Source organism: Crocuta crocuta, unplaced genomic scaffold (assembly GCF_008692635.1).
Source record: "Crocuta crocuta isolate KB4526 unplaced genomic scaffold, BGI_CrCroc_1.0 scaffold36, whole genome shotgun sequence".
NCBI classification, from domain to species: Eukaryota; Metazoa; Chordata; class Mammalia; order Carnivora; family Hyaenidae; genus Crocuta; species Crocuta crocuta.
This window is the reverse complement of record NW_027532203.1, coordinates 8,113,467-8,125,371: the sequence shown is the minus strand read 5'-3', so window position 1 is coordinate 8,125,371 and position 11,905 is coordinate 8,113,467. Positions and strand designations below refer to the sequence as shown.

The 11,905-nt window shown below is 46.2% G+C and overlaps 1 protein-coding gene across 4 annotated transcripts in view; it reads left to right on the top strand.

Annotated features, from left to right (window-relative positions):
* NEDD4L (NEDD4 like E3 ubiquitin protein ligase) overlaps positions 1-11,905 on the top strand; it is a 150,832-nt gene that overhangs the window by 100,022 nt on the left and 38,905 nt on the right. For all 4 annotated transcript variants that reach the window (XM_077777563.1, XM_077777562.1, XM_077777564.1 and 1 more), the window contains 5 exons: positions 859-990; positions 1,486-1,605; positions 2,682-2,879; positions 8,382-8,459; positions 9,817-9,871. In XM_077777563.1, the coding sequence (XP_077633689.1) occupies positions 859-990; positions 1,486-1,605; positions 2,682-2,879; positions 8,382-8,459; positions 9,817-9,871 (583 nt within the window). The remainder of the gene's footprint in view (positions 1-858; positions 991-1,485; positions 1,606-2,681; positions 2,880-8,381; positions 8,460-9,816; positions 9,872-11,905) is intronic.

The window sequence follows — 11,905 nt, the reverse complement described above, 5'->3', positions numbered from 1 at the left end:
TTGTTTTTTTTTTTTTTTTTTTTTTTTTTTTTTTTTTTTTTTTTTGAGAGAGACAGAGACAGCATGAGCAGCGGAGGGGCAGAGAGAGGAGGAGGAGAGAGAGAAAGAGAGAGAGAATCCTAAACAGGCTCCATCAGCACACAGTCCGGCCGGGGCTTGAACTCATGAACCGTGAGATCATGACCTAAGCTGAAACCAGGAATCGGACACTTAACCGACTAAGCCACCCAGGCGCCCCTTTCCTCCTTTTAAAGAGAGACCCTCTGTAGGGGAGGACGGGAGTAGACACTGCCTTGGTTCTCGGGATCCTCTAGAATTCTCACCTCACATTGCCTAGTAACTTGCTGTCCTGATCAGTCCTCACGAATCTATGCCCTGGTGCGAATACAGGCCTCCTAGAGAGGAGATTATATTCTTTCCCCTGAACGCTATAGAGGAAGGGCTCTAAGCTGATGAAGAGTTGAGGACTTAGGAGAGGATCACCGTGGCAGCTATAGGGAGGAAAAATGTTCAGGACAATCCCTCTCGGTAACCTGACGTTTGACAATAAAATTTCGTAACTGAAATAGATTGTATGTTTCTCTTGTGATCATGTTGGCAACAACTCTTTACATTTAAGTCTTCAGGGCTCTGTGCCTGATTTAGGTAAGATTTTGGACCTCAGAGCTGTGTGGGGTTCCTTTCACAGTGGATTTGAGGCCTTTGGATATCAGTTGCCTTTTTTCCAGACACTAATGTTTGGGTCAAATTAAATTACTTGGTCTAGAACAAGTAATTCTCTGGGTGTATGTTACTTTATTAAACTGACCAGAAAGCAAATGCAAGATATTGAATAATAATGATTTCTTACACAAACAGCCATCAGTGGCCTATGCACATACCACGCCGGGCCTACCTTCAGGCTGGGAAGAAAGAAAGGATGCTAAGGGACGCACATACTATGTCAATCATAACAATCGAACCACAACTTGGACTCGACCTATCATGCAGGTATGCAGATCGTCCTACAACTTAAAATCGCAGGGTAGAAGCCAGAGTACATGAGCTCAGTGTTCCCGATATGAATGTATTGTTCTAAAGAACTCATGCCTGAGAAAATTTTTCTCCCAAAGAAAACGCGTTACTCTAAGCGTAATATTGGCCTGAGGAGGAATTCGGTCCTCAAGTCAGTCCATCCCTAGATGCAGTTTTAAGATGTGACGTGAAAGATATTTTCAGAGTAAGAGCCTATCACAGTATAACTTCACTCCCAGCCCCCTTTATTCTCCAGGGCTGGTTTTTAGGCTGGGCTAGTGATTCATTTCTATTTCCTTTGAATGTGTTTCCCCATCCCTGCCCCCATTATTATGTGTAAGTGTTTTCTCCACACTCGAAGAGGCCAGACCTCTCATTATTGCTGGCTGTGTTGTTGTTTGGGTCCGTGCTTCCAATCACATGCACAGGGGATCCTCCTGTGAAGCTAACTTGTTTTTGCCTCCAAAATAGCTCGCAGAAGACGGCGCGTCCGGATCCGCCACAAACAGTAACAACCACCTAATCGAGCCTCAGATCCGCCGGCCCCGTAGCCTCAGCTCGCCGACTGTAACCTTATCTGCCCCACTGGAGGTGAGAAGGCTGCCTCATCTAACCGGGTCGCTCTCTCCCCGGGACTTCTTATTCTCTCTTCTCGCCTCCCCTTGGATTTGAGTTTTGCAGCCCCCTGTCCTTTCTCTGATCAGCCGTTGTGTTCGTGGTGCAGGGTGTTCTCATGCAGCCTTACTTCACGCTTCTGTGTTTCACCTGGGCCACATCCGGGGGCTCCCACGCGATTCCCATTCTCACTTGGCTGCCGCCATGGTCCCTCGTGCTGGCAGTGGGTGCCTCTCTTCCGAACTTGCTCCATTCTTGTTGTGTTTCACTCTTGACTGCATAATAACTCTTTCAAATACCAGTGCTTACGTTGCGTTTGAAAACACAGCTGTTGCTTTGATCATGTTTTTCCTTTCAACTGTAGGGCCTGTCATTGTACGGGTACACGTGTTTCCGATGCACATTTGCGTCTGTAAACCATCGCTGGGCATCTGCTTGCGCTCTCTCCTGTGTGCGTGGGTTCGGGGCCATCCCTTAACATCACCAATATCAGAGTGAGAGAAGCTGATGAGCAAATGTTGCAAGCTCCGAACTTGACCGTGTCTTGGAGACGGCTGTGGGCCCGTCCCCTGGGTTTATGATGCTGGTTACTGGGAGTGGATGTGATCTCGTCCAAATGGGGTGTCAATGGGTAGCAGCCATGGAAACCCAGGTGTCTGTCTCCGTTGGTACGGGTTTTTCTTTCTGTGCTCTGAAAATTGCCAACACATTCCACATTAGACTGTGAGCTCATTCAGAGCAGGGGCAGGTTTTTCTTCAGCCTCTGGAAACTTTTCATCTGTAATGTTCAAGAGAGACTAGTATTTTGGGTGTGCACCGAATAGCTATCCACGGATCTCGGTTATAAGTACTTAACATCATTGTGTGTTTAATCAACAAAAACAACAAAAACTTGAAAGTTAGAGCGGTTTAAAGTAAATGAATGACAGAAACAGATTTTAGGAGCTTCTCCCTTGTACCTCTCCAAAGACGGGCGCTCCTTGATACCCAGTTTCCTTCTGACCCCTCTGGACTAGCTCGTACGAATTCTAATGTTCATTATTATTCCTTAGGGTGCCAAGGACTCACCCATACGTCGGGCTGTGAAAGATACTCTTTCCAATCCACAGTCCCCACAGCCATCACCTTACAACTCCCCTAAACCACAACACAAAGTCACACAGAGCTTCCTGCCACCCGGCTGGGAAATGAGGATAGCGCCAAACGGCCGGCCCTTCTTCATTGACCATAACACAAAGACTACGACGTGGGTAAGGCTGCTGCTTTTACTTGGTTCCATTTTTCCCATGAGGTCTGGCTGGGATTCCGGGGTGTCCTTACTCGCTGTCCGAAGCTCTCATAGAGAAATCCCAGTGAGCCTGACAATTTGCCGTATTTGGGGAAAAGGCCGTGCTCCCCAGTACCAGAAAATTGATGTTACGGCTTCACTGCTCATGACGCTATTGCTGTATCAGGTATTCTAACTTCTTTTCAACCATGTTACTCCTTTTTCTTCATCGCTTTCTTTTTTGCATTTTCATGGACATTATCATCTTCATTTGGTCTGTCCCTCTGCTTTGTGCCGTCCACATCCGATAGGCGTTTCGCACTTCGGTGCTACATTTCTGTCCCTTAACTGGAGGGAAGAGATGCACTGAGTGAGGAGTTGGGTTGTAAATCTGGTGGCTCTTCCTCGCGAGCCTCTTGTCAGAATTGATTTTTCTCATCGTGTTGCTCGTCCACGTGGCCCTGAGTCCCATAGGAGCGAGGCTCCATGTGTTGTGTTAACGTGCACGATGGGATTAATCAGAGGTGCTTGTGTAGGTCTCCCCGTGCCTCTTCATTTCCTCGGCCGAATTAGCAGGTCTTAGTTCACCCAGCATGTAGTCCTTTTAGAAGGGAGTGGTTTGTTTCTACCCTGTGATGTCTGGACCTAGGACGAAACCGAACTCGGTATTCCCGTTTCTATTTCCGATGCTGCAGGAGGTTTGCTCTCTTCCTGTCCCTGTCCCTTCCTGCCCCTGTCCCTCTCTCATCCTCAGGTTACAGAGCTTCACTCTGACCTCTGTCATCCGTGCTTAGAACTGACGTCGTGTGAAAGCTGGTTGAGTTTGGGTGGTTGTCAGCTTGGGCTAACAGTGAACGCACGCATTAAAGTCCCCATTTCTAGTGAAGACCCCACGTGTGCACAGTCGATACAATGGTAGTATAGTGTTAAGAGACGCCTGAACCAAAGTGGCCTGGACTGTCAACCACACTCCACCCGTGGGGTATGTTAACTTAGTCCCAAGAGGCTTCACCCTCTAAAATCCAGGGGGTCGTGATGCAGCCTGTCTCCACGAGGACCTTCTCTGCACTTGGGGCAGGACCGTGCCTTTTCTTTTTTTTTTCTTTTTTAATTCTTATTTATGAGAAAGAGAGAGAGAGACAGAGGTGAGTAGGAGAGGGGCAGAGAGAGAGGGAGACAAAATCCAAAGCAGGCTCCAGGCTCCGAGGCGTCAGCACAGAGCCCGACCTGGGGCTCAAGCCCACGAACCACGAGATCGTGACCTGAGCGGAAGTCAGACTCTCAACCAGCTGAGCCACCCAGGCGCCCCAGGACTGGGCCTTTTATTGGAGGGCATCAAGCATCCGTGGATCCTGCCACTGAAAAGCCTGGCAGCCACTATTCCTCCTCCCCCTCCTCCCACCAGGGAGGGTAGCCAGAAATGCCCCACACATTCCCAACCCTCCTTAGTGAGAACCACTCTAAAAACTCTTCCTCTTTGGAGGTACAGGAGTGGCCTTCCAGGGGAATCTGTCCTCTGGATCTGGCGACATGCGTAGCAAGCTCCCAACTACTTCTGAGGCATCTGCTAGCACGTTGCTTTGTTTGACTTGCTTTTGAGACTGAAGATAACCTGCACATTGAGAATTAAAGATGGGCAGCTCTTTGGAAGACAGAGCAGCAGAGATTGGTTATTAGGTCTTTACCCCTCTGGACACACAACCTTCCGCTTTCCTGCTAGTGATCGACTCCTCCAGCACCTCTGTGCTTTCCTGCCCTCAGCCAGAAACGGGTAAATATCATCGGAGTAGATGGATTAGCGTGTGGAGCGCTGCAGCCTGCCGGCGTAAGCTGTGATTTGAGTCGCTCCAACGAGCTGAGCAGCCCGGTCTCCTAACCTTTTCACGGTTTCTCACGCTGCAACCACAGTCTGCCTGCAGCTGGACACCTTTCATCTTAAACGGCACTCGGCTTTATTTATTGCCCACATCGTTGCCGAACAAAACCCAGTTTGAATTCCCAGTTGCCCGTTTTCGGCCCAAGAGACTTGTTGTTGGCTGATGGTACGGATTTAAAATTTTAATGCATTAAAACAGTATTTTGTCACTCCTGTCGCTGTCGAAAATCCTGAAGGTAACAGCTGGAAATTCCACCAGCCACTCCCCTTCCTCGCTGAACTCAGACACCCCGGCACCCGGCTGCGTCTCCCCCTCCAGAGGCCTGTACGAATGGTCTGCACAGAAGCCCCACTCTCCACCGCCGCTTTCTTTCAATAAGAGACGGACGGAAGGGGAAAGATAATTTTCAGCTTAGAATCTATCTGTTTGGAGTTGGTTTGGGGTTTGCTCTGTTTGTTTTTAAAGAGCACAGCGCACCTATTCTTAGAATGTGAGCCTTATGATGGAAGCAGGAAGAGAAACTGGTAGAACAGGTTGAGAAAAATGAAAATACCCCTTCGGCCCCCGTCAGCGTGTGTTGTGCACTCGATTCCTGCGTTAACCAGCAACGTGAAAAGATGGGGGCCATTGGGCCATCATTTCCCTTAGGGGCATCAATAGGGGAAGATTCCCTCTGAAGTCTATTTATAAAACACAGCCTTCTGCACACACAAGTAACGCAGGCGGCCTGCTGGCGGTTTGTGTGGGATGAAGTCAGACCGATCCAGTGGCAGCAGTCTGTTCCCACCTGGATCAGCCGGGCCAGGGACGCAGGCCAGAGGCCACCAAGTGCCCGAGGGGAGATTACAAGAGGGACTTCACATTGCTCGTTCTTTCTGCTAAGGAAGCATCCAGAAGCATGTATGTAAGAGTATGTTTATGCCTTTCACAGGACAAAGCATTGGTTTCTTTTTAGAGCAAGCCAGGATATACCTTCATGAAGTTGCAGGTCCCAACTACTAACACTCAGTGTAGCTTAGTCATGGTTGCTGGCCTCGTCCAGGAAGGAAAAAACCACAGCTGTTTTTCAAACCGGCCTGCGTGCCCAGATCTTATATGGGTCTAAATAATTCTGCTAGGAAACCCTCACCGCCCCCCCCTTTTATTTTTTTTTTTTAAGATGTTGATCTTTGCCTTCTGTTTAAAAACTCTTCAGCTGTATTGAGGGAAGCAGTTGTGAAGTAGTGAACATGCCTGACTGCTTGAGGACCAGGAGAAATGACCTGGCGGGGTTTGCATATTTCGTTCATTCATTTTCACTTTTATTTCTACCGTTTGAAACATTAGTATCCCTGCTTGTTGTCATCCCTCAAGTTGTCACAGTCTTGCCAGGCCTTGGCTGCTGTCACCTGCTCCATCACCTCAGGGCACGCGCCTGCCTCCGTTGTTGAGGGGACGCGCCGGGAGGGTGGGCTCAGTAGCGCCCCCTAGATTTAGCCCCCAGAGCGCGGTGGAAGGCGACGAGTGCCGCCATCATCGTGGCTTGTGATGCTGTGACCCCGGGGGCCTCTAACCCTCCCATTGTGCTAAGTCTAGGTTTCCACGCAAGGCCACGTCAGCAGACCTGTGAAACTGAGTTTCATACTTCATGCTTCTCACCCCCAACACCTGGCACTTTCCTATCATTTCAGCCCCGTTTGTGTGTGTGTATGTGTGTGTGTGTGCGCGCGCGCGCGCGCTCACACGTGCGCACTTTAAACCACCAGCTTTTTCTAGTTGTCTTTCACAGTAGCCTGTGGGTGTGTGGGATTCCAAGTCACGGCTGGCCTTCCACGCAGTGTCCAGAAGCTGGCATGGTCCGTGGCTGGCGGGGGCCCAGGGGCCCCTGTGGCTGTGAGCTAGCGCTGAGTGGGTAGCTCTTGTAGAGCTTCGAGCTCCAAGTTTTCCCTCTGTCGACAATCAGCCTAGCATACATATTTACCAAATTATCAGTTTCTTGGACCTTATAAATCCAAAATCTTAGTGGATTGCCCTGTATGTGTCCCAGGACACAACAGAATCCTGGGCCTGTTTCATGCCACTAATTACCTTTTTTAAAAGGATATCCATAAGGTTCAGGGTCCGTATCCGTCATAAACTGCTAACATTACTGACTTCTTCAGTTCGTAGTAGTGTGCTGTAGTTAACAGAAAGCAAAGGTTGATTTTTAGTTTTTGATGTGGAGTTTGTCTTTGTTTAGTTTTATTTTATAGATTTTGTCACTTAAAAAAACTTATCACTTTGTTATAATTCAGTGGTACTAACAGTTTATATTGTTGCCTTGGGACATTTTTTTAATAGCTTTCAAGAAGTATAATTCACATGTCCTACAGTTCACCTGTTTAAAATATACAGGTGGTTTTTAGATCATTGAACCAACACGTGCGACCATCTCCATAATCGTTTTCAGAACATCGTCATACCCATTAGCAGTCACAAAGTGAGTTTTATTTTCCAAGGTTTATATCAATTATTCCATTTCCTTGTTGACTTAGGAAAATGTTGAGGCAGAAAACCTTTTAGTCATTTGACAGCAACGAAGGCTCTAAAGTAATTGAAATTAAGTGGTTTTCTTTTTAAACCTCAGGTTTATTTGGTTGACAATGTGCTATTCTGACTTTTATCATTTGTTTTCTAATTTTTGGAGTTTAAAATATGAACTCTCAGTGCTCCATTGCATTTCCGTCAGGTCTGTGTAAGTGAGAGGCAGCTCCCAGATGCTGGGTCAGAGCCTTCCAGCACGCGCTCATTGTCTTCCTCAGTCTCCTCACCTGAGGCGGCAGAGGTCCACTGCCCAGCTCCCAACAGGGTAGTTGCAAGATGACCCATCTGCCTGGTCTTTGCAAGTTAGAAAGCACGACCCAAGATGTCAGGGCTCAGAGTTCTCTTTCATTGGCTCTTTGTAGCATCTTATCAGCCATATCCCTTAGGAAGAATCTATGGCAGACTTCTAAGTAGTAAGACATAAATGAAAATCTCATTTGCAGAACTTGATCCAGACTCTCGGGAAAGTTCTCTAGGAGGGATACGAAACTTTGTGATGTGGCCATCTACCTCTGGGCAGAACATGACTTGACCATCAGACCAGATTCAGATGCTCCGCTCTAGATCAGGGAGTGGAAGGGCGAGCACCAGCAATCCCAGGCGCTGTCGGAGAGGCTGGCCGCCCTCACGCAGAGCTTGAGACCCAAGAGAGATTTGCAAACCCTGTGCCCATTCCTTCTCCAGAGTAGAGCCTTGTCTTCACTGGCGCCCTCTGTTCCGGTTTCCATGGTAACATCACTGCGGGGCCTTTCCTCTTCACCTGCTCAAGATCTCCGGGATGCTGCTTAACCTTTTATTTAAATTTTCTCACCATCCTGCTTTCACCAAGGACCAGGAGAAGAGTAAAATCTTCCTTGCAAGCTGGTCAGCCAGCCTCCCTATACAAAGAGAGATCCTTTCCTCCCCCATGTAGGCAGGAGTGCAGACCGGCACACACAGCCTGGTTTGCTGGAACACACAACTCCAGAAGGGGAGAAACCAGTAAGTGCACACACAGAACCACTCATAACGTCTTCTGCCTTTTCCTTTTTTTTTTTTTTTTGCAGGAAGATCCAGGCCTGAAATTTCCAGTACATATGCGGTCAAAGGCCTCTTTAAACCCCAATGACCTTGGCCCTCTTCCTGTGAGTACACTGGAGATGCGTGGACAAGTGTGAAAATGTATATCTATTCCTCTGCCCTGTGTTGATGGAGGGATCCTATGGGCCTTCTCCTTGTCCAGGCTTTTTGGGTCCTGTTGGTCTGTAATTTCTTAACAGGAATGGGTGAATGGCTGATTCTAATAGTGCATACAGTTCATACCCAGTGCTTGGGAAAGAGGTTTCTGAATTGTTAGCTGCTAGTAGAAAGTAGACCTTGTAACTAAGATGTAAGGGGCATTGTCTACACGTGACAGTTTGAGCAGCGCACATTTATTCCGTAACTTAGCAACCACTGAGATCATCCATATTGCTGATTTAGCCACTGGGGTGGAAATATTAAAGACAATGGGAGAAAAATGCCTAAGTAATCACAGACCATTTCTGTAAGTCATTTAGCCTGCAGATAGTTTGAGTTTCTCTCCCTTATTGAGGATTATTTATAAATTTAACTTTTTATCAGTTTATTCTTTTTGGGGGACCAAGTTGGAGTTGAGGCTATTGGATTTNGAATGGAGGTGCTAGGAGTTCTTTGATGGTGATTTTCCAAACACAAGAACCTTTCTGTTGTTTGGCGTGTGGTATTTTATGGCACAACTTGAATCTAGAAAGGTTAGGGATCAATCTTTATTCATCAGGCTTTATACAAATATCCCTCACTCTCTGAATCTGTTTGGCTCCTGGGTTTAGATGGAAAGAGCCCAGAGAGTACCAGAGACAGGTAGGATGTGAAAGGCAACATGTTGTCCTGATCTGTTGGATTCCTGAGTTTCAGATAGCAAATAGGCACAACCCAAATACTGAGGGCATACCAGCCTTACCTTGGACAAAAGACCCAAATCCATTTAGCTCCTGAGTCCAAATAAAGCCCACAGCAGAGAATCTCTGTATTAGGGCATTCAGCCTGGTGACCGGGCTAAAGCATATCTCTCTGACATTTTTAAATTAACCTCCCTCCTCCCTTCAGTCCTCAGTAAATATTCATTTAATTAAACGAGCTTATTCAATCCTAAACTCAACTGTTCCATGGAATGCTGAAGTTTCCTTTGAAGCTTTTGAAATAGCAGCCGCTGTTTCTGGTCCATCACACAGTGAGTGAAGGCTTCTAAGACTCGTGAACACATGATAGTGTGTCACTGAACGTTGTTAAGAGTTAACTTGATGCTTGTAGCTTATTTATAACCTAAAAATGCACCCTATAAGAGAAGAATAAAAAATATGTCCTAGAGTGTTTAAGTTTAGCCATTGATTTTTGGAACTGTTAGCTAATGTTTGAATTCTCTTTCTCTGTCTCTCTCTGTCTCTCTATCTCTCTCTCTTTCCCTCCCCCTCCTAATACCAGCCTGGTTGGGAAGAAAGAATTCACTTGGATGGCCGAACGTTTTATATTGACCATAGTAAGTAGACTCTTATAGACACATAGGCATTGCAGGTAAAGGGATGGGGGTGGGGTAGGGAGTCATTCACATATTATAGTGAAAGGCTTGTCATTTCACTCTGTCTAGGCAGCCAGGTGTTATGTGGAGAGAATGATCCCAGAGACTCAGTGCCCTCGTACGGTACTGTGCATTCATCTAAGTTTGCTTTAAACTAGCTCATCAGGCTTTCACCTGATTTGATCTTGTGGCATATTAACCTTTTTTTTTTTAATTAAAAAGAATTGGGGGGCGTATAACCCCTTGATTTCTGCGCTTTTAATAAATACACTCCAGCAATAGAAAATAAGCTTAGAAGCCCTGATTGAGTCAAAATCCATGTGAGCAGTGCTTGAAGCAGCATGTAAGTTTCTTAAACACTGCTTTCAAAGGTCTTAGGGCAAGAAGCCCATTCTGACTTATTTTCTATTCATAGCATGTTTCTTTGCACCCAACACACTAATATATATACAGTTTGTATCTTGAAATTGTAGTATATTTGTTCCAGCCCCTATGAATAAATGTGTGGTTTCTCATTTCAACTAAAAGTTAAACTAATAAAGGTTTTGCTTTTAGCCAGTGGGTTTTTTGGTTTTTTTGTTGTTGTTTTGAGGTGATATGTTCCCCACAGGAGCATATTTTTATATATCCCTGAAAACTTCTGAAAAATAGACATTTAAAAGAAGTTTTCGATTATATGTAAAAGTGTGGGCACTTGGTCATACTTTGATCTTTACTTTCATTTGGTTCATAAACTGCAAGTCTCCACCAGGTTTCTCCAGCCTCACGTTCTCTTAACTAATCAAAACTACACTGATGAGAAATCTGGCCACGAGGACTCCTCGATCTTGTGCCTCTTCAGCGGGGTGAGGGTGGGGGGGTTACTGAATGACTGAGTGAACTGGACACTTTCCCTTTCAGGCAAAGGAGCTGAATAAGTTAAGTGAGAAGCCCATGGCTCATAGTTACTCCAAAAGTGGAAGTCCTTGATGTGTTAGGGGGCAGGCTACCCTTTTAACCCTTTGGTTAAAATCCGGTATTTCAAGGTGTACATGGGCTTCATTTTGTCTTTGACCAGTGAAAGTATGCAGGGTTTGCCTGCTTTCTAGAATTTTACAGTGAGCATAAAATTGCTACCATAACTGCTTTAAAATATGTATACCGTCGCTTTTTTCTCTAATATGCTCTTTGTAATTTTACTAATCACATGAGTTTTTAAAATAAGGAAGGGGACAAACCTCTTTTTCCCACCAAACCCAAAAAACATTTCTCTATTTTAGTTTTTTATGCATTTCAATTTCCATTTTCAAAGGTAGGTACGAGTAATAACGATCTTTTTCTTAAAATAAGGTCTTAACCAGTAACACAGCCTCTGTCTGCTACACACAGAACATCTCACACAACCTTGTAGCCACGTTCTAGCTGGGGATCTGAAGTTCAGATCAACCTGAAAAGAATTTTATGAACGCTCTTAATGCAAGGGCCCCCAAACCCTTCCCAAAGGAACGCGTTATCACAGAGGGCCATCCTCGTGGACGCTAGAAATAATAAAGATCACAGACTGTTTTTCTAGTGGTGTGCATCTTCCTACCATACTGTATAGTAGACGCTTGGCAAATGGTGACGTGCAGTTAATTCAGGGAGTGCCTGTGGTGAAGGCATTGCTGGGAGGCAGGAGAGGGTAGTTTTGCTAAATGCCTTGGCAGTTCCTACCTCCTAATGGGTCCGCCCGCCCCTCCAAGCGCTCAGCAACCTCACTCCACATTCGCCTCGCCAGAACAGACAGCAAAGAGGCTTCTCTTTGCTCCGGGGATTAATGTAGACCTAGCACCGAGGACTGATCTGAGCTACCAAAAGAGGTGCTCCTCATGGTGCCTTACCTGGAGATGAAAATTTGCCTTGGCTCGGCCATATGGAAAAGTTCTCCAAGCCAGATAATAGTGGAAATTAGGGAAGCAGAAACCGTGTAAGAAGTAGATCTAGTTAGGATCACCTCAGTTGCCGTGGATGCAACAT